Source organism: Periplaneta americana, chromosome 3 (assembly GCF_040183065.1).
Source record: "Periplaneta americana isolate PAMFEO1 chromosome 3, P.americana_PAMFEO1_priV1, whole genome shotgun sequence".
NCBI lineage: Eukaryota > Metazoa > Arthropoda > Insecta > Blattodea > Blattidae > Periplaneta > Periplaneta americana.
Window position 1 is genome coordinate 131,661,780 of NC_091119.1, and position 22,109 is coordinate 131,683,888.

The 22,109-nt window shown below is 35.9% G+C and overlaps 1 protein-coding gene across 1 annotated transcript in view; it reads left to right on the forward strand.

Annotated features, from left to right (window-relative positions):
* SAK (Sak kinase) overlaps nt 1–16,010 on the forward strand; it is a 42,532-nt gene extending 26,522 nt beyond the window's left edge. Inside the window, exons 9-15 of the mRNA XM_069821625.1 lie at nt 923–2,231; nt 3,345–3,487; nt 3,872–3,987; nt 8,383–8,519; nt 9,132–9,320; nt 13,371–13,535; nt 15,709–16,010. Of these exons, the coding sequence (XP_069677726.1) occupies nt 923–2,231; nt 3,345–3,487; nt 3,872–3,987; nt 8,383–8,519; nt 9,132–9,320; nt 13,371–13,535; nt 15,709–15,954 (2,305 nt within the window). The 3' untranslated portion in view covers nt 15,955–16,010. The remainder of the gene's footprint in view (nt 1–922; nt 2,232–3,344; nt 3,488–3,871; nt 3,988–8,382; nt 8,520–9,131; nt 9,321–13,370; nt 13,536–15,708) is intronic.
* The last annotated feature ends 6,099 nt before the right edge of the window (nt 16,011–22,109 follow it).

Below are 22,109 nucleotides of genomic sequence, written 5' to 3' on the forward strand. Positions count from 1 at the left end.
ACTATGCAGATTTCAGGTCAGTGTTCATTATTTTTCATACTTAACATATGCAGTATTTTGTTTCCACTCTTAACCTTTTCTTTAATCATTTACACAGTATTTGTTTCATAAGAGTTAGAAATCTTTGCTTATTATCAGCTGTGTATTAGTGTTTCATCTGTATCATCAGATATTTAACCCAACCTTGTTAAACTAACGTAAATTCTTTCTCTCTGCTTGCTCAGGAGCATTCGGCACGGTTCAGAAATGACCGCTGATAGGTTATCTCAAACAAATTAAATTGAATCGAAATGTACTGTTGGTTACGATACCATGCCGATTCGTTGCAATTCTTTTGAACAAAAGTCTTAAACAAGTTTCTTTACTCAATTCATAATCTGACTGGGAATAATCAATGGTAGAAATAAGCGCAGTATGACGATTGATGGTGTTAGTGACTTTTGATCCAGGAAAATGCAGCTTCATGATTCTTGACCAACTGAGTAAATCAAACTGATTGTCATGCAGAAGAAGGACCCTTCTGGGCAGTCTGTTCACTTGTTTAAAGAGAGACTGAGAGAAAAATAATTTGGTCCCATTTTTTGTGATCATATGTAGTATTGTCGGCCAACTTAAAAAATTTATTAGATATTTAAAGTTAAATGATCATACTAATGTATTGAGTTGTCATTCATTTTGATCAGAAATGATTTTTGCTTATAGAACAGATAAATATATGAAATGCTGGAAATCAGCCTGAAGACTAATCATTTGTAGGTAATAAAAATGTGGGGAAGAAAATAAATATGAACAGATGAACTGAACAGTGGTAGATTCGTTTTAAGCAGTTTATAGATATAGCAGAATTGTTATCTTAATCTCCTTTCTGTAGTAATAATAACTTTTAATAATAATAAATTCCATTTATTTTTATCACATACAGGACAGAAGATAGGTTTAATGTGGCAGATTCTTCAGCAAAAGTCAACAGGCCCGGGTACCTACTGACAAGATTTAATTCGAACACAGAAGAAAGAAAATGTGCATTGTTACCAACTCTTCCATCTATTCAGAATTCTAATCTCCCACATACATCTCCTTTCATTTTGCATGACAAGTTTGTTTCAAAACGGCAGGTAGAAAATTATAATGCAGAATATGATAGTGAAATAAATGTGACTAATAGCAGTGGCGGAAAATCTAATTGTGTTGGTAACAGTCGAGAAGATATGGCGTGTGGAAATAAAATTACTCATGCAGAATTTAATGCTAGACCTAAGTATAGTGTTTCTAATAGCTCCTATGGAGGCGAGTGCTGCAAATGTTCATCGAACTGTAATGGACATCACAGTCAATGCAGTGGGAGGACTGATGACGTACATGCGTCTTGTACAGGAACATGCTCTCATCCAGTGTCCAACAGTGCTCAAAATAGTGTACTCACAGCTGCTTCTTGTAGCAATAGTCAGAGAGGTAGAATATGTAGAGACAAGGAAGAAGATTTAGGGATCAATAATTGCTTGATTAGATCTCATTCTGTTGAAAACGCAAGAAGTAATTCACAGTGCAGTAAAAGTAATTGTAACTGTAGGACAGATTCTGCAACTTGTACCCAAACGCATTTGCATGGTCATATTCATGGTCAGTGTCAGAAGTGCAACTGTAGAAGAACTGACGAACACTTTGAGTGTACAGGAAGTATAAAACAATTTTCTAATTCAAACTGTATGTGTAAATCTTCGCAGTGCAGTCACTATGACAGTAGCAGTCATAGAGATTGCAAGAGTGGGAACTGTTCTCATTTTTTCCACAGTCACTGTGATAATACTGCACCCCTACATGATGTAAAAGTACCATGTCCTAGTTCAAATTTGTGTTCGCCATTACACAAGTCGAACTCTTGTACAAAGTTAAACAGTGGACAAGTTGATAATAGAGATATGAACGATTATTTAGTTTTTCAAGCATCAAATGAATGTTTAGAGAAGCAGGACTTGGAGCAAGAAGTACATGTGGAAGTTGTGAAGGCTTTTGATCGGGCTAGTGGCAATATTCAACTCAAGAACACTGAACGCATTACACATACTCCTTTGAGCTCCTTGAGATTGCAGCCTACAAGACATAAAACAAAAAATGCCATCTTGAGTATTCTTGAAAATGGGGAAGTTTGTATCGAGTTTTTGAAGAAAAAGAACGGTAACAAAGATGAAAAGGTTACAGAAGTCTGCAGGATATCCAGTGATGGCATTAGGGTAAGGAGATAGTCAATAAGAATTAAAGTACGAGGGTGGATCGGAAAGTATGCTGGAGCACCTCGCAACCAAATATGTTGATTTTCTCACGAACAGAAGCTGCAACATGGGGGTGAGCATTGTCATGAAGAAGTTTGACATTGTCAGTATTAATGTTACAGCATTTGTCACGAAGGGCATGACACTACTTTACTAACGTTTGAATGTAGGCTGCAGCATTCACAGTGGTCCTGTGTTTAGCAAAGTCCACCAACAAAATACCATGCATATCCCAGAACACTGTTACAAGCACTTTCTTAGCAGATTGTGTCATTGAATTTTTTCTTTACTGGCGAAGCAGCATGTTTCCACTTCATAGAGGCCTGCTTTGTTTTGGGCGTGTAGTGGTACGCCAAGGACTCATCACCAGTGACAATTCCTTTCAGAAAGTCATGCTCTTCTGCAGCATAACGCCTTAAGTGGTCCAAGCATGTAATCATTCCCTGACCCTTGTGGTCGTCTGTCAGGTTCTTAGGCACCCAGTGGGCACTAACTTTATGAAATTTCAATATGTCATACACGATATCATACACTGCATCATATGAAATGTTGAACTGCTGAGATGATAAGGTTCGTAGTTGGATCCCCCAGTCATTCAAATTTGCCACCTCAATGCTTGTGACATTGCACTGTTACCGACTGCCCAGAATGTAGTGAATCACAAAGGTTCTCACTGTTGTCTGCGAAGAATGTGCACCACCTGGAGATGTTGCTACAGTGCTTGTGAATTTCACTTGGGTTATGTCCTTTAGCCCACAAAAATTACACAACACTTCGCTGCTCTTCACAAGTTGACGACAGTAACATGCACGCCATCTTTGTTGCATAGTTTATGCTTCTCTCGTTAGAGTTGCAAAACAAATTGTGTTTGCAGTGAAAATTTCAAATTATGTCTTGGTGAAATGTCAACATCCCAGCTGCAATACCAACGCAGAAAAAAGATTATTGTGCATTATTTTCCGATCCACCCTCATATTTTCAGTCTCAGTTCACTTTTCTGTTATTAAATTCACTAAAATTAAAATGTCTTGAGACAAGAAATTCTTCTTTTGTAATTGGAACATGTTGGTACAGGTTGTGTTGTATCGACCTAACAGTGGTCGTGGCTGTAATGTAGCAGATTCACCACCTAGTCTCCCTGAACAAGGAGCTGATGCTATTTACAGCTTTGAGTCGCTGCCAGAGAAACATTGGAAGAAGTATCTGTATGCTTCAAGGTGTGTCAAATCTTATTATTTGAAAATGTCTTTGGAAGACTTATTGACAATATAAATATTATTATAACATTGTATGACAAAATCTACCAATTTGATTTCAGGCTAAAATTTTACAATTAATTAATTTAATTGTCATAAAATATCACTTACCCCTACTTTCTGTAATCAAATGTTTTTTTCTGTAATTGATTTGAGCTTGATCAATTTCTAGTTTGGAAGAAATAATTGTAAGTTCTTTGAACTGTATTATTTTTTATTCTTATGTTTTATTATTTATTTATTTATTTATTTTTCAAGTTAGGTGAACTGTACTTAAGGCTTTGTGTTTTCCATGGTCGTTTTTGTTTTCTTATTATTTAAATTTATTTCTGCTCTTCATCTTAGGTTTGTTAATTTGGTGAAAGCTAAAACTCCTAAAATCACTTTCTATAGTAATAAAGCAAAGTGTTTACTGATGGAAAATGATCCTGATCCAGACTTTGAAGTGTGTTTTTATGAAGGTAAGACACTATAAGGTACGGCCGGTTTAATGATTAATAGTCATTTCCCTCACTTAAAAATTATTTTGAAATTGACTGGGGAATGTGGAACTGTGTATTGATAATATAAAATTCAGCTTATTTCCTTGGTACCCTTTCTCTTACAACACTTAATTTCTTAATACAGAATTTCTATTATATGGAATGATGGTTGCCTTGAAAGTTTCATATCATCTAAAAAGTGATTGTTTATAAACTCATTTCTTCTATTCTTTAAATTTCGTAGAAAAACATACCAGCATGTTCATTATTTCATAATAATATATATATATTTTTTAAGTGACTTGGAAATAAAAAAAAATCAGTCTTAAAATAACACTGGCTTGTGATAACGAAAACAGATTTGCAAGGTATAATTGGGCTATTGGTACCATAAATAGACAATCCCCAATGTGTAAAAGACTGAAAAGGAATCAAGAATAAAAATATAGAAGTGTTAATTTATGGTCATGTATTGCAAGTTAATGATGAAATCATTTTCAATGTCATTGCATGAAATGTAAATTAAGAATATCTACAGGGTGGAAGTGAAATAACCCTGCAGCTTTAAAGGAACGATAGGGTACACTTAAATGAATAGAAAGCCTATATTATGTTTTGTGATTAAATACACGATTAATAAGAAAATTAAATTGGAACTTTAAGCAGTCTGGCAACATCGCCACTAACACAGTGGTCTTTCTTCTCATAAGACGTCAACGAACTAAGAGCTGTCTTCCTAGGTAAGGCATGTCAAAGTAAACCATAGATGTCATTTGCCATAGCAGTTTTTCGACTTTTCTATGGTGATGAGATGATTGACAGTTCAGCTGAGAGTTCGATTGCTCGAAAGTTAGTTGCTAGTCTCTTGTCATAGTAAACATACTACAAACATTGGCTGTAGTCTGTTTCAGAAGATACAAAGTTTTTTTTGTTTTTGTTTTACTGCTGATTGAGTTTATTTTTTAAAAGTGTATCATTATTGCAGTACTATAATACTAGTGTTGTGGGATTTTAATCGATTAATCGATCGATTTCTGTTGTGAGATTAATCAGTCAAAAATATTTAATTGAATAATCGAGTCAATTAAAATTAATCGGTTGTAGTTGATGTTAATTATTATTTTGTTAATACAAACTCATACTAAAAATTCCGACAATATTTCTCTCTCAGAAATTGCTTACTTAAAAGCACAATAGTATTGTTATTTTCTAACTGTAAACCAGGTAGCGAAGGAAAAATCTTTGCACAAACACTTCAGAAAGAGATGGAGATACGAGAACAATGACCTAGTCTACCTCTATTGAAAGTTGAAACACAATGCGAAACTCTTATTAAGTTTTATGGTTTTCCAAGAAAACTTCCACCTTGTTGTCAGCTCATCTTTCCAGCATATGAAATATATACTTTTCTGGGATTCGTCCCCTCATCCCTTTTGAAATAGCTATGTCTACACTATGTGCAAATGAGAGTGTAACTACCTTCTTCTCTTTCTAAAATCTGGTAATTCGATTACAATACGGGTTAGTCTTCTGTTTTGACTGCTGTAGTTTTGCAGTTGCAGCTTCTGTACTGAGTTTGTATATGAAGGTTGTGTGTTTAGTTTGATAAAGAAAAAAAATCAGTTTTCTGTGGTTTGTGAAAAGTGTAAACTCCATTTTGTCATAGGAGAATTTGAGAGGTAAACTCGGTGAAACGTTTGATTTTAAATTGAACGATTGAGTAGAAATGCTTGACACAAAAAAAGTTTTTTCGTGTTTAGTGATGCAGGAAACATTGTTACTAAATGTAGAGCAGCATTTAATTCCGAGTATATGAATGCACTCACATATTTAAAATCATGGATGAAGCAGTATTAACTAGGTAAGTCTTCATACTTTTTGTTATTTATGTTTGTCTCAAAAATTCTCGGAGAAATTGACAATAAATTATAGGCCTCGTAATAAATATGTTAGTAAGTAATTAAAACAGTTGTTTTGTAATATAGGGATACAATATATACAGATATACAAAATTTAATGCTTATGCTTATCACCTAACACAAGTTAAATTTAACAATAATAGTGTATTACAGTATATTAAAACATTTTTTCAACTCGATCAAAACTCGATTAATCGATTAAATATTTTGATCAATCAACAGCACTATGCAGTATAATACAGTTTTCTAGTGGAACCAAGAAGTAAAACATCAAAAGTTTTTTTTTTCTTTTCAGGTGCAGTTACGTGCTGTACAATATTTACGACTGAAGTAGATATTTTCTTGTGCAATATTTGAAGTGTAAGATAATGTAATTTCAGTGATTTTAAAAATCGAATATTTATAAACCTGTTTTCCACACTTCAAAATATTAAAAATATCACTAGTTTAGAATGCATTATTCATTATGTAAGTGGGGGGGGGGATGTATATGTAATTAGCTAATTGAATATCTTTCAATAAGCATGTTTATATTACAGTTTCGGAGTAAACTACTTACATGAATCTATTTCAGTAAGAACATATTGTACACAGAGTTCTGGATTTTATTTAGAGTATCTTAAATTTAACATTCAATGTAAGAACGTAACATATGTAACTATCCCAAGGTTGTAGTTCATAGTAGATTATTTTTATAGGAGACACTGCTACGATTACCACTCGAGCCACAACCCTTGTACTACTGACCTTGACAAGACTGCGCTCTGTCTCTATGACTGCAGTGTTGCAATCTGTTTCTAAATGTTCAGTGACTTGAAATTAGTAGATTTTAAATTAAATTTACACAAAAACCGCCCATTCTATGGAAATACGCTTACTTACTTACTTACTGGCTTTTAAGGAACCCGGAGGTTCATTGCTGCCCTCACATAAGCCTGCCATTGATCCCTATCCTGAGCAAGATTAATCCAGTCTCTACTATCATATCCTACCTCCCTCAAATCCATTATAATATTCTCTTCCCATCTACGTCTCGGCCTCCCCAAAGGTCTTTTTCCCCATCGGCCTCCCAACTAACACTCTATATGCATTTCTGTATTCGCCCATACGTGCTACATGCCCTGCCCATCTCAAACGTCTGGATTTAATGTTCCTAATTATGTCAGGTGAAGAATACAATGTGTGCAGCTCTGCGTTGTGTAACTTTCTCCATTCTCCTGTAACTTCATCCCTCTTAGCCCCAAATATTTTCCTAAGAACCTTATTCTCAAACACCCTTAATCTCTGTTCCTCTCTCAAAGTGAGAGTCCAAGTTTCACAACCATACAGAACAACCGGTAATATAACTGTTTCATAAATTCTAACTTTCAGATTTTTTGACAGCAGACTAGATGACAAAAGCTTCTCAACCGAATAATAACACGCATTTCCCATATTTATTCTGCGTTTAATTTCCTCCCGAGTGTCATTTATATATGTTACTGTTGCTCCAAGATATTTGAATTTTTCCACCTCTTCGAAGGAAAAATCTCCAATTTTTATAGTTTCACTTCGTACAATATTCTGGTCACGAGACATAATCATATACTTAGTCTTTTCAGGATTTACTTCCAACCCTATCGCTTTACTTGCTTCAAGTAGAATTTCCGTGTTTTCCCTAATCGTTTGTGGATTTTCTCCTAACATATTCACGTCATCCGCATAGACAAGAAGCTGATGTAACCCGTTCAATTCCAAACCCTCAGAGTTATCCTGAATTTTCCTAATGGCATATTCTAGAGCAAAGTTAAAAAGTAAATACGCTAGAGGAATAAATTATTCTTTATTATATTTTCTATCGATATGGACAAAAATCACGATCTTATTGACAGTAGTTACCAAATAAGATTGTGTTAAATATTTGAGGGGGGAGAAACATTTTTTCTGAGAAAACTATCAATTTTCCACCAATATCGTATTACACTTTTTTTGTTACGTACGACATGAGCTATTCGCTCTGAAAAGCTATAAGGTTATTTCATTTCCATCCTGTATATGTGAATTTTGGTTAAAAGTTGAACTCTTCAGTATTTGATTTACAGTATTTAGTTTCTATGTTGGATTTTTTAAGAAACAAACACTGTATACCTTGATTGATGCTATTAATTATTATAACAACAATAGAATTGGAATATATCAGTCCCCTAACTGCCCATTGTGCAACTCAAACCAAGAAATGGATTCGAAACACCTCAAAATCTGTGCTTCAGTGGCTGACCATGTTAATATCTTTGAAAAATATTGGAGTACAAGAGGTCAAATGACTTTGTCAAACACCTGGCATTAGAAAACAACAACAACATAACTTCTTTCAAAAATATTTTCTCTTTCCATTCATTAATTTATTGCTTATTTCGTGTTTCTTGTGAGTGTTTTTAGATTATAAATATTAAGGTCATATTTTTTCGTGAAATAGGTGGCAAGATTACAAAATCTTCTAATGAGGGCATTAAGATTATCAACAGTAATGGACATAGTACTGTTCTGAAGAACAGTAGTGAAGCAAGTTCGTTGCGAGCAGATGCCCACATATTATGGGATCACTTTGAGCAGGTATGTTATATTTCTTTCTAATGGTGCTGCTTGAAAGGGGACCTTAGAGTCAAATTAGTGTTTAATAGAGAAGTTTACAATAGATGTGGACCCAAAACTGTGTGTTTCAGATGAGAAAGTATGTGACAAACAAATGTACTTGAGAGATAGACATAAGTAAAGAAGGGAGGTTGACTTGCTCGTTTTGTATTACATTCATAAACATAAGTTTGCCTGTGAATGGACATAGATAGATTCAATAGGATAGAGAGGAAAAGACAAGTAGAGATACTATTTAAAGTACGTAACTATAATGATTTCAATCAGAAGAGAAATGAAATTCTAGAAGAATTAAAAGTGAAACCAGCCGTGGACAAAATCTAAAGATACAACATATAATTCGAGTTAACATCTTTTGAGGAAGAACAGAAACAGAATACCTGAAATAATAATTATTATGTGGAATGCAAGCAAAAAGAAAGAACTTTCAAAAGAGTATTGGATGGTGCAGAAATAAAGAAATATGTTTCGTAAGAGCTAATTCATGACTGATGTTGATGATGATGGTATTGGTTATTATTATTATTATTATTATTATTATTATTATTATTATTATTATTATTATTATTTCAGTGTTACCAACATTGTCTCTTGTTGGAGAAAACTTTGACTCAGCTTTCGAATGACACTCCAGTCAAGGATGCCAATTGTTTTCCTGTAATTGTTGGAAGACGACCAAGTTCAAGCCTTCCACCAGTTTTTGGTGGAAAAGAGAATGTCACTAATATTCAAGATGGAAAAAAGATGTTACCTGTTCCCATGGTAAGAATATTTAGGTAAAAGTGTTGGAGTTTGTGATAATAAAGTTATCTCCATATCGAACTGTATATGTTGTTGTTTAGTTAACTGTCCGAAGACAGGTTTGAACCTCATAAATGACACCAATAAAGCATCACTCATGAGGCAACTAAGCCAGGAGATAATAGGATAGGCTAGCCAGTTCCTTTCCTCCTCCATTGCATACATTGCTGACTAGTAACATATTACACTAATCAGACTTCAGATGTATACAAACTTTTGGTCTTCCTCTGACACATATTGCCAAGTGAGATGTATGTACTGCCTGATAATAAAGGTGCATATGTATTTACAAAACAGCCAGAAGCTCAGTCAGAAGTAACCATATATGTGTGTGTGTCTAATGCCTACCCACTTCACTTTGCGTGATTCAGGTTCTGCATACTGCAGATAGATGGCAGGACTGTGACCCATTTTCAAATAGCATACCACATTGGCGGACTACGTTATGCATGATGTGTATCTGTAAAGAGTTCTGTCGTGTACTAGGGTGAGTGTATGTTAAGTGTTCGTGTAAGTGTAGTTTAGGGAATGAGGGAGAAGGGGAAATCCGGTGCCAGCACATAGCCTAATCTTGTTGAATAGCACCAACCGCCAGGCTTATTGTCCCCATCCGACGGACGAATCACTATCAACAGTGACATATGCCTTCCTTTCATATGCACTGCAGAAAGATTTGGGATTTAACCCAGGCATATTGGTGCACAATTTAGTGATTCATCACACGACAAGTTTCCCAAAATACAATTCCACTATACTTTCTTTTGTAGAGAACCATCCCTGTATGATCTTTGGTGATCCATAGCCACATAGCTTTGGTAATACCTAATTTGGATGTGTCAATGTACTTAGATGTGACATGATCGAAACAAAAAAAAAATTTATTGAATAACACCGAGGTCCTGGTAAAGTGTGCGGGCTATTGGGATAGAAGAGTAAAGAAACCCTGGCCATAGCGGCGGAACGCGGTAACCTGAACCGGGACTCGGGTCTCCAACTAAGCGCGGCATGGTCACCGGCTATTAAATTTCTCACCGCCCGGACGACGGGCTGTCATCAGCGGAGAACTCGTCCGCCGAGCCCACTGTGAGACCCAAGGTCATTCAGCCGGAAAGCACAAAGCAAGACGACACGGCGGCAACGCTCTCGCCGCGGTCCGCACTAATAACAGCCAATCGGCGCACAGCTCCTCGGCTGACTCCCTCTGGCACTATAAATTAAGGAGCTAGGTACCCTCAGATATCACTTAACCCTGAAGATGAGGAAGATGAACATCCTCGAAACGTCGGTGGATCACCAACTTATGACCTGGCTGGAAGCCCGAGAAAATTTCGAATGATATATTCCAATTCTATGCAGGTGTTTGGCCAAACAATCATGGCCTGTTGCCAATCTAAATGCAGCTACAGACGATTTTCGTGGTAAATCGGGAATTAACTGTGGATTTTGATGCAGAGAGTTATACCGCCAGCATTCCATTGTAAGATATTTAGTTGATTCTGTACCATTAAAGTAGTCCCCGCTCGGAGATCCGATTGGGGGACTATTTTACCTCCGGATAATTTTACCTTAATGGTACTCATTTCATATTGGAGTTAAATGGCAAGTTGTAACCGATTTAAGTGAACACCATATTTTAACGTTTTGGTGGCTACTTCATTCACACACAACCCCCAGAATGTCTGGAGGACCACACCTGCTGTTGGTCGACGGGTCCATTGGACCTAGCTGGGAGATCTTGTTGATCACCAGCTTTCCCTCCTTAAGCCACTGGAGGACGATTTTAGTGCCATAGCAGATCAGCACTAGGAACAGAAAAGTAGAAAGAGGAGGCAGGAAAGGGAAATGAACCCCTAGGCCTCGAATGCTTTAATGCCGTTGGGGTCGAAGAAAGTAAGAGTTCAGTCAGAGGACTGGATAGGAAAGGGTAAAGAGGGAATTAGGTATTGGATAGAGGAAAATTATACCAAATTCAGTCATTAACTCATCAAGCTGACCAGTGCTAATTGATGAGTAGCCCCACCCTTTAGTTCAGCTCGTGGTGCACAACTTCTAATCACTAAATTGTGCACTAATATGGCTGGATTAAATCCCAAATCTGTCCACAGTGCATATGAAGGGAAGGCATTTGTCACTGTTGATAGTGATTCGTCTGTTGGATGAGGACGTTAAGCCTGGAGGCCCCCTTGGTGCTATTCGACAGGGATAGGCTATGTGTCAGCACCGGGTTTCCCCTTCTCCTCTCCTCACCTTCATCATCTTCACCCATTCCCTACAATACACTTACATAAACACTCACACTAGTACACGACATAACTTTTCACAGATACAAATCATGCATAATATGGCCTGCCGAAGTGGTGTGCAACTTGAAAAATGGGTTACAGTCCTGCCATCAATCCGCAGTATGCAGAACCCGAATCATGCAAGTGAAGTGGGTAGGCATTAGACACACACACACACACATATGTTTGCACGTTTCTCAATAACCTAACCACAGACTAAGGCACATAGATCACCTTGAGCGATAATATAGTATTGGACATACATCATGCACAATCTACTGACGCTTCTTTCAACTAGAAGGAGCATTAATTTGGAGATACCGTAGATCAAACAGCAATGCATTGGCAATGGAACATAGATCATGTTGGATGGTAAAAGTGAATTTGGATTTTCTTGGCACATAGATCACTTTGCCCCACCACTCTACATATCAATTCCTGAAGTTAATCTCTTAATTGTTATTGTTATTTTAGTAATTAACATTAGTTATAATCTCTTAATTGTAATTTATAGTAACCTTCAATGTATAGAGAGATCCATATATAATTTCAGAGCAGGTGTACTACACATTGATATAATAATAAGTTATCAATACTTATGTCATCTCCGTCCACACAAGCAGGGTCACTTTTATGGCAAAGCAGTACATGATCATTGATCACAGAGTAGTGTCTGTAATGCAAAGATTTGGTGCAGTATTAGGCAGAGAATTTCTCGTAGTCCACTTACAAGCAAACATTCTGATGGGGGCAGATAAAAAAGTTAAATTTATTTCTTTCACCATGTTAATAATGTCAAAAGAAGTGCTTATATAAATTTTGGCCACTCGACAGCAATTACAAGGGCCGTAAAAAAATTAAGTTTGCCAGGGGCCGTTAACAGAAAGAAAACACAATTTCATCGGAAAAAATTATTGGGATAGACATAGCAATTATTGAGCTATTTTTCAGCATATTCCCCACCGGAATTGAGACATTTGTCATATCATGGAATCAACAGAGAGGTGCAGACAACTGTCAACACTGGTTCCGATCCCAGGCAGCTGACTTCTATGACACAAGGATACAAAATTGATTCCATAGTATGGCAGATGTCTCAATTCCAGTGAGGGAAATGTTGACAAGTAGCGCAACAATTGATCTATCTGTTTCAATAAATCTTTTCATGCAATTGTGCTTTTTTTCTGTAAACGGCGCGAGGGAAAATCACTTTCTGGGCGGCCTCGTAATTGCGGTCGAGTGGCCAAAATTTGTATAAGCACTTCTTTTGATATTATTAACATAATGGAAGAAAAACGTTTAACTTTTTTATCTGCCCCCACTAATCCAGAATGCACTCACTACAGGTGGTGGATCCACATTACACTTGTAATGAATGAATGATGATGATGATGATGATGAAGTGTTGTGATGTCACAGGGGAACTAGAGTAGCTGGACAAAATCCCTTTGTTGCCTGGGCTATGGCCTTACCCAACAAAAGTTATAAGTTCAGGTTAGAAGAGAGGGATTTGAACCTGGACTCCCCGGCTTATAAGCCCAGTGCTTTAGCATTGAGCCACCATGATGGTTACTGTCAAATTAGAAATGGATGTCATATATTTTCATGTCACAAGTTATCTTTATTACAATCTGTAGGTCCATCAGAAATAAATATCTGTTGATTAGATCATCACCCTCCACATATATATTTTAGTAATTAACATTAGTTTGAAACTTATTGTTAACAGATGCCCTCATTTGACATATCTGTCCTGTCTACCAATCATCAGTCACCAGAGCCATTTGGGCAAGATTTGAGACGAAATAGAAAGTTTTCTCCAGTTCCATCTACAGCACCCTCTGTCAAAGAAGAAAAAAGAGTCCATGTTCCAGGAATAGGCTGGGCTACACACGTAAGTGAGAGTTTATTTTCGGATAAAATTTATATGTAAATCAAAACAGAACACTGTAAAATATACGTAGCTATATTCTGCTTATCAGTTCTGCAAGAGTGTATGAAGCAAACTCTCGATTATCCATGTCTAGGTTAAGAATGAAGAAAGGCAGTAGAACGTCAAATGTGCTAATAAGAACAGAACTTACTGTTTTTCTCTTCTCAACACACTCCTTCCCTTCACACCCTCTGCTTTAAGCTTGATTCAAATATGCCTTTCTACGAAGAGTTAAAGTACATTTTACTGTATAATTAGAATAAACAATGTCGATATAAATAGTTTGTTGGAGTCTCCTTCACATGCACTTATTAATTTAAGAACTTTGTCTCGAATTTTATTCATTTGTGTTTTGTCTGTTGTGATGATTTTGATGCAGGAGAGATCAATTGCAGAAAAACGCAAACAAATTGTTTTATTTATACAGGGTCCTCCATAAATGATGCTTCCCACACAACGCATTTTCTCTTACTTGCCTCACACAGTTACTGCAACATTAGCCACTTTGATACGTTGTAACATTAATTTATGAAACTTGTTGGGGAAAATGTTTATAAACAATTTAAAAATTAATACAAGTGCATCTTACTTGAAGCAAGTAAAGCGATTAGTTTGGAAGTAAATCCTCAAAAGACAAAGTATATGATTATGTCTCGTGACCAGAATATCGTACGAAATGGAAACATAAAAATTGGAAATTTATCCTTCGAAGAGGTGGAAAAATTCCAATATCTTGGAGCAACAATAACAAATGTAAATGATAAAGGAAATTAAACACAGAATAAATATGGAAAATGTGTATTTTTATTCGATTGATAAGCTTTTGTCATCTAGTCTGCTGTCAAAACATCTGAAAGTTAGAATTTATGAAACGGTTATATTACCAGTTGTTCTGTATGGTTGTGAAACTTGTACTATCACCTTGAGAGAGGAACAGAGATTAAGGGTGTTTTCGAATAAGATTCTTAAGAAAATATTTGGGGCTAAGAGGGATGAAGTTACAGGAGAATGGAGAAAGTTACACAACTCAGAACTGCACGCATTGTATTCTTCACCTGACATAATTAGGAACATTAAATCCAGACGTTTGAACATCTGTGTAGCAAGTATCAGTGATAAAGTCACTTATTTTGAATGATAGGGAATTTTTCAGGCTTAGAAACCTTTCAACATGTTTTTCCACTACATATCTTTGTGAAACTCTATTTTGTGCCATGACCGTGCTTAAAGCAAAACGGAGGAACCACTTGCTGCAACTTTATGACTGTCTCCATTTGGCTATCACTTTAATTCAACCCAGAATTAACAAGCTAATGAACAGAAGACAGCAACAGGTCTCACTAGCCTCACTAAAGCTTAAAAAATTCTCAGATGTAAGAAAAAATAAAATATGTGAAGCACTAAGGGTAACTTTTTCAATAAATTATAATTATTGCTGTGTTAATATGCCACGTTTTTAAATTCATAATATTAATTAGTGTTGGAAATAGTGTTAAAATATTTGTCAATATGTCACGCTGTTTTCATAGTGTATCAATACTCCAAGTCCTAAGATTATGCCATACTTAATTATTAATAATTATGTTAGTTAAAAGTACGAACTTTAAAAAAACTGGAAAGGTATTTATGATAAGTATGTTGGGACTGGGCCGTCGTCTTATGGAAAAAGTATTTACAGGGCTGCGATCTTTCAAAGGTTGAGAACCACTGGTCTGTGTTATACCACAATGAAATGAGATGATGGAGATTTGTTGGGATGCCACAGGAAAACCGAAGCACCTGGGGAAGACACCTCTGTTATCTGGACCATGGACTTGCCCAACACAAGTAATAAATCAGGGGAATGTTGGGGATCGAACCCGAGTCCACAGGATTATGAGTTGAGTGCTCTAGCCACTAGATCACTATGGTGGCTTGGGCCTTTTAAACTGATCAGAATTGTTGAAGTTGTTGAAATTGTGAAATGTTAAGGGAAACTGAAACATACTTGCAGGAAACATTACACATAACTGCTTCGTTGCACCTTTGACCTCACAGGATCTACTGGGGATCAAACCTAATTCTTTATGATTCAGAGTTATCCTCAGTAATAATTCATATCCATAATGTATGAAAGAATTTTTTTTTTTTTCAGCTTCCTTCTGGAGAGATTCGAGTGCAATTTGATGATGGATCTGAAGTCACCATCAACACTCACAGTGACGGTGTTCAGGTTCAGAATGCAGATGGCCAACTGAAGAAGTACAATCAAAAGGATATGCTTCCCAGTGATCTCAAAATAAAACTCGCCCAATTCCCTAAAATTGTTCGGTATCTCATGCAAACTGATGTGAAAGCACAGACTCCCACTCCGGCATCCAGAACTAGAGCTGTCAGATGAAACTCAGCAAAGCTATTTTGTAAATATGTTTTTAGAATATATTGTCATTGTGCTTAGTACGCTTTTTCTGTAAATACGTAATTTATTCTAAAAATAATAAATTTACATATATTCGTAAATATACAGAATTGAGCACACATCATCATCACAGCTAATTGTGATGAATTGTTTGCTGTGTTCATACAATTCTTAGCATGTTATTCAGTGACAAACTTCGAAATTATATTCACTGGTTGAATATATTTCTCAAAGATGAAGTAACTTTATTTACAAAAATCTGAAGTTTAAACATTTTTTTAACCGAACTACAGGAAGTCTTAAAATAATTCAAGATGTCCTCTTTCTCCACTCCCTGTAAAATTGCACTATTGTATGAACTATTGCTGTAAATACTCTGGTAATGCTTACTTGCTCACACACTGATTCCAGCGAACTTTCCCAATTTAGATGCATTTCTCAAAGTTCTCTTTCTATAGTGTCTTTGGAACATATTCTAATTATATTTGTAATTGTTTCCCTAGAATTAAATCTTTTTTCTTTTAGAGTTGTGTAAACTTTGGAGATAGATAAAAGTCTAATGAGGCCAAATTAGGAGACTAAGGTAGTTGAGCACAGAAATCTTGAATTTAGCTAGAAATGTTATTGCATAACAGCAAGGCACAATGCATTGGCACATAGCCATGGTGCAGGATACAGGAATTGTTGAGTCGCATCTTCCTCTCTTCTTACTTGTACTTTCAGTCATTCTAAAACACTTTTGTAGTAGTGCTGGTTTATTGTTTGACCTTTGGGACGACATATTTATGATTAACATTGCCTGATAGCTTGAAGAAAGCCAATAAAATTGTTTTCACATTGGGCTGACTATCTTGCATTTTTTAGTCATGGCGAACTTGTACTTGGATAATTGAATTTTGGTTTCAGTGTATAGCCATAAACTTATGTCTGGTCGCTAGTAAGTATTAAATTTGGTACACTTTCTGCCCATTCTGGAAGTTCCTGTTATGGAATTGTTTTTATATGACATGTCACTTACGGACAATTTCAGTTAATTTTTTTGTACAGCATAAAAACGCAAATTTAATTAATGGCTATTTTTCTAATATTCAGTCAATGATTTCATCATACCATTTCACTAATTCTGACTGTACTACTGTCTGTCTTTGAAATTGAAAGGTACCCAGAGTGATGGCCATTGCTGACAGATTCTCTGCATCCTTTAATTGTCTCATACTAAATGAAAACTATTGTTTTTCTTATACACTTCTTCCTAAAACCCACTTTTAAAGGCTTAAAAGTTTCAGTTATCACGCAAAATTTAACACAAATACAGTAGTATCTTCACTATGTCTTTCGCTTGTATGTTACATGTCACTCAAATTAATACTATTTTAAAATATTCAGTACTATTTGCGAAGTTTTGTACATATTTCTCTTCATCGTCATTGTCTTCATTAGCAGGCATACAGTAGGTACCTGTTGGCATATAATGTAATTTTCATTCCATTAGATTTTAGTTGTATTTTATTTTCAGTATTTTCGTACTAATTTGCCCATCATAATAAATGTCAATTCTGTGAGTGGTATTGATCGCAAAAATGGTGGAAGGATTTTATAAACATCTCTAGAAATATTTTGTTTTATCTTCTTGTAAATGGTAGTGATTGCAGAAATGTGGAAAGATGCCATAAAATGGAAATATCTCGAGAAATAGTTCGTCGTTGTCATTGTTACGAGTTAGTTATTGAAGTGATGAAACAGAAATATCTTGAGTAAACTTCACTGAATATAATTTTTGCTCATCAAAGATTCCTTTTCAATGTACCGAGATTTTATCATGTCTTCATTTACTTATATACATAAACTGAAATAAATTAATCAATTACTATTCAATGCAGGCATCTAGTGCTATTTTTGAAGCCCTATTATCTTTTCCTTGGAATTAAAAGAAAGAAAGAAATACAATGTGTTTATTGTAGTGAACCATGACTTCCGGTTACATAAAATATATGTATAATTATCGTAATTGTATTGTTTTATAGCGAAGAAATTGTATAATAAATATTACATAATTGTATTTAATTTTTTTTTTCATGAACATTTATACATGACAGATGATTAATCTTGTTCTACAGGATTCATTTGAATCTAGAAAGTTGTCGAAACATTTTTGTGCACAGTTCTATATTGTGCTGCATACTGTGACTGTATTTAATTACTTTATTGTTATATTAACATAGGAGCAAAGATTTTCTTGGCCTGTATAATGCTGTTTATTGTTCCTATCATGCTACAAGCGAAAAAATGCATTTTTAGAGAAAAAAGGAACTCTGAATGCAAGGTTGGAAGTATCCCAAGATCTCAATTTATCAGATAAGTATCGGACTTTTTCCCCTGCTGATTACAATTGGGTGCTGTTTGCCATTGTTTCAAAGGACTGACAAGCTTGCAAGACTGAAGAATCAGGAAGTTTCATTCAGGATAAAATGAGGTAAATTTATTTTTTGAAGTAAATATATGGTCTCACATCTTAGCTGTGTGGTCTAAAGCATCATGCCTTAGAACAGATATGTGAAATGAGTGCTGGTTAGTCTTCAAAAGAGAAGAAAATTATCATGAAATTTAGACCAGTCTATGGGACTGGTGTCCATCCAGTGTCGTGATAACTTAGGGGAGCCACATTGAGTAGCAAAGTATGGTTTCAAAAACCAGCTATAATGATTGTGGGGGATCAACATGCTAACCACGCATTACCACGGTACTGGTTGGATAATCATTCACATATGCTGAGGCATGTGGACATGAGGCCAGCAGTTGGTGTTGCATAACTGATTCTTCTAAACATATTCGTATCTTAATTATAAGCATTTGTAAGAATTTTGAGTGAGAAAATGTGACATCAAATGTCAAACCAAGACATTCTTGCATGGTGAATAACATTTGACAGGTAATAAAAATAAATTTTCAGAGGTAGATTGCATAACTGAGAAAGGTAATACAACTATTTTCATAAAACTGATTGTTTACTGCTATGTGATTTGCTGTCATAAAACTGTCCTATGAGCATACATAATAGAAGTTAGCACACTTGTGCAATATTGTTTTCTTACCTTTTGAAGAAACCGTTTACAAACATCATACAGTTACTTTATTTTACAGTATTTTATTTGGAAAATGAATTCAACTGAGGAACTTATTAACTAAAAGTTAGTTCAGGAAATGCAAAAATTCTCATTTGGCATATTTTTAAGACACCAGACTGCAAACTTCGTAGACTCATCTTGCACAAAGCCCTAAAGTTTTAAGGATCACACAGTTGTTTTGACCTCTCGAATTAATACTGCTGGTCTTGAATTTACTCCAGTGACCTCTTAGTGACGAACAATTAAAAAAATTAACAAGGAACAAATTAAGAAATGAGACTCATCTTCTCTTTCTTCTTGGCTAATTTGGAGTGTCAATAATGGCATTCTTTCAGTGACTCTTTTGCTTGTTCTGTCAGCTTTATTGATTGGTCTTTCTGCAATTGGTGTCAAATAAAAAGTGTGGCTGTGTGAAAAGATACTTCAGGTTCTAAAGTATCTGAGTTCCCTTGTTTACCATTTCATATGCTGCTTCATTTTTTTTCTAATTTTGCAATGAGATGGCATCAATAGTAGGACAACTGTTCAGGGGTTGAATTATTACTTTTACATCTGTAACAGATCTAGTGTGGTTTATCACTGCTTGAATTGATACCTTTGAATTAAACATACATAATTATGTGCAGTAGTGGCAAAAAGAACTGTACCGACCCTTGCAGCTGATTTCAGAGCCTTGTTCACTCCAGAGCACAATAGACTAGTAACTAAGACTTTCGTGGTTCGAATCCTGCCTGGGAAGGAAACTTTTTTCTGTTCCTTATTCAAATTTATTCCCAATACTTTTCGATTGCAGTGATATTTTACTACTTATTATTCCCAGAACATGAATTTTGCCAGCAATCGAAAATCAGCAACAAGGGTCGGTCTAGTTTTTTTTTCCCACTGCTATACATAGTGTTCTGCCCAAGGGCAAATCTTTCACTGCAAACCCAGCATTCTCTAATCTATCCTATTTTATGCCTTCTTCTTAGTCTCTGCATATGATTCATATATCTTAATGTCGTCTATCATCTGATATCTTCTTTTGCCCCGAACTCTTCTCCCGTTTACCATTCCTTCCAGTGCATCCTTCAGCAGACAGTTTCTTCTCAGCCAGTGACCCAACCAATTCCTTTTTCTCTTCCTGATCAGCTCCATTTCTTATTCTGTCTATTCATTTCACTTGCTCCATTTTTCCCCATATCCACATTTCAAATGCTTTTTTTTTCTAGTTGGTTATTTAATGATGCTGTATCAACTACTAGGTTATTTAGCGTTGATGAGATTGGTGATAGCGAGATGGTATTTGGTGATATGAGGCCGAGGATTCGCCATAGATTACCTGGTATTCACCTTATGGTTGGGGAAAACCTCGAAAAAACCCAACCACGTAATCAGCCCAAGATGGGAACTTCAGACTGGCAGGTAAGCGCCTTAACTGACTGAGCCACGCCTGTGGCTCAAATGCTTCTAGTTGCTTCTCTTCACTTTGTCGTAATGTCCATGTTTCTGCCCCATACAATGCCACATGCCACACAAAGCACTTCACCAGTCTCTTCCTTAGTTCTTTTTCCATAGGTCTGCAAAAGATGCTCCTTTTTCTGTTAAAAGCTTCTTTTACCATTGCTATCCTCCTTTTAATTAGATATGATGACAGGATTTTGATAGGGCACATTTCTGCATAAAACTATTTTCCTTCTCCTCCTCCCAAGGACGAGTATTTGGCTGTTCGTCATTCATCCATATGAAGCCAGTTGTGTAGAACAATTTATCGACAGAGTCTTTGCTCAGTGTGTGCCACAGGAGGCTGGTCTATACTACACCTCGATGAGGTGAGCTGATGGAGGTTTGTTGGGATGCCACTGGAGAACTGGAGCTTCCAGATAAAACCCCTGTGTTATCTGGACCATGAGTTTGCCCAACACAAGTTATAAATTGGGAGTATGTTGGGATTGCACTGGGATCCACAGGATTATAAGTCAAGCACTGTAGCCACTAAACCACCATGGCAGCTTATAAAACTTGTATTAAAGCAGTACATAAAGCCTGAATTCCTCAATCTCCATGATCTCTTCTGAGCTTCGTATAAAGAGCAAAGAGTTCACAATAGATGCCTGCTCTAGTACTTTTGGATTTGTTAATCTATGACCTTTCAGTATAAACATGTAACCAACTATCTTGATGATATGTAGTCAAAATAGTTTCCAATGCACTAAAGCAGAGTAATTCAGCAGGTAAATTAGTCTTTTTGGATTGGTGAGTTAGATCCAGATATTATTTCTCAAGAATTTGCTGGAGATGCAACCTGGACAACGCTTATTTTATTTTTATAAGCAGTTAAAAAGTGTACCAACTTGCAGTAAATGGTTTTCACAGAATATGGAAGTATACAAATTTGCTTCTTACATAAATTCAAAAGAGGAAAATATCGACTTCCTCAGAGGATGACATTGCAACCATTGTATATACGCAGTTGTGAAGGTGTGAAACTCGGCATAAAACTAATTGCATGAGGTCACTCAGGTCTGGATTTCCAAATAAGCTTCATAGGTCCGGACCTAGAGAGGCACTTTGGTAGAGACAGCATTTTCTTCATTTAAAAAATACCTAATTTTCGGAAAGTTTTTTTTTTTTTTCGGAAAAAGAAAAAGACTTCATGCAGCATATAAAACATCACGAACAATATTTTAAAGAGATAAGCTAGCAGAGCTAGCAATACGAACTCTTAAGGTACGGTCACACATTGCTACTTTTGCAGCGCAACTTTTGTACTGCAGCTGCAAAAGTTGCGTGTCATGTTCACACATAAGCCAAAAGTAGCGTGCTGCACGCTACTTTTCGTGCTGCAAAAGTTGCAGCTGGAGGTTGCGAGTCTGTTCACACACAAGGCGCTACTTTGCAGCCACAGTCATGCTGCAGGTTTCCATCTCCGTGTTGACTTCTCAATATACATTTTGTGGTTATGTTCGCATTATTAAGAAACTTATGCGAAAGCTTTCTTATCTATTATTTGCTTTTCTGTCGTATCTAGTA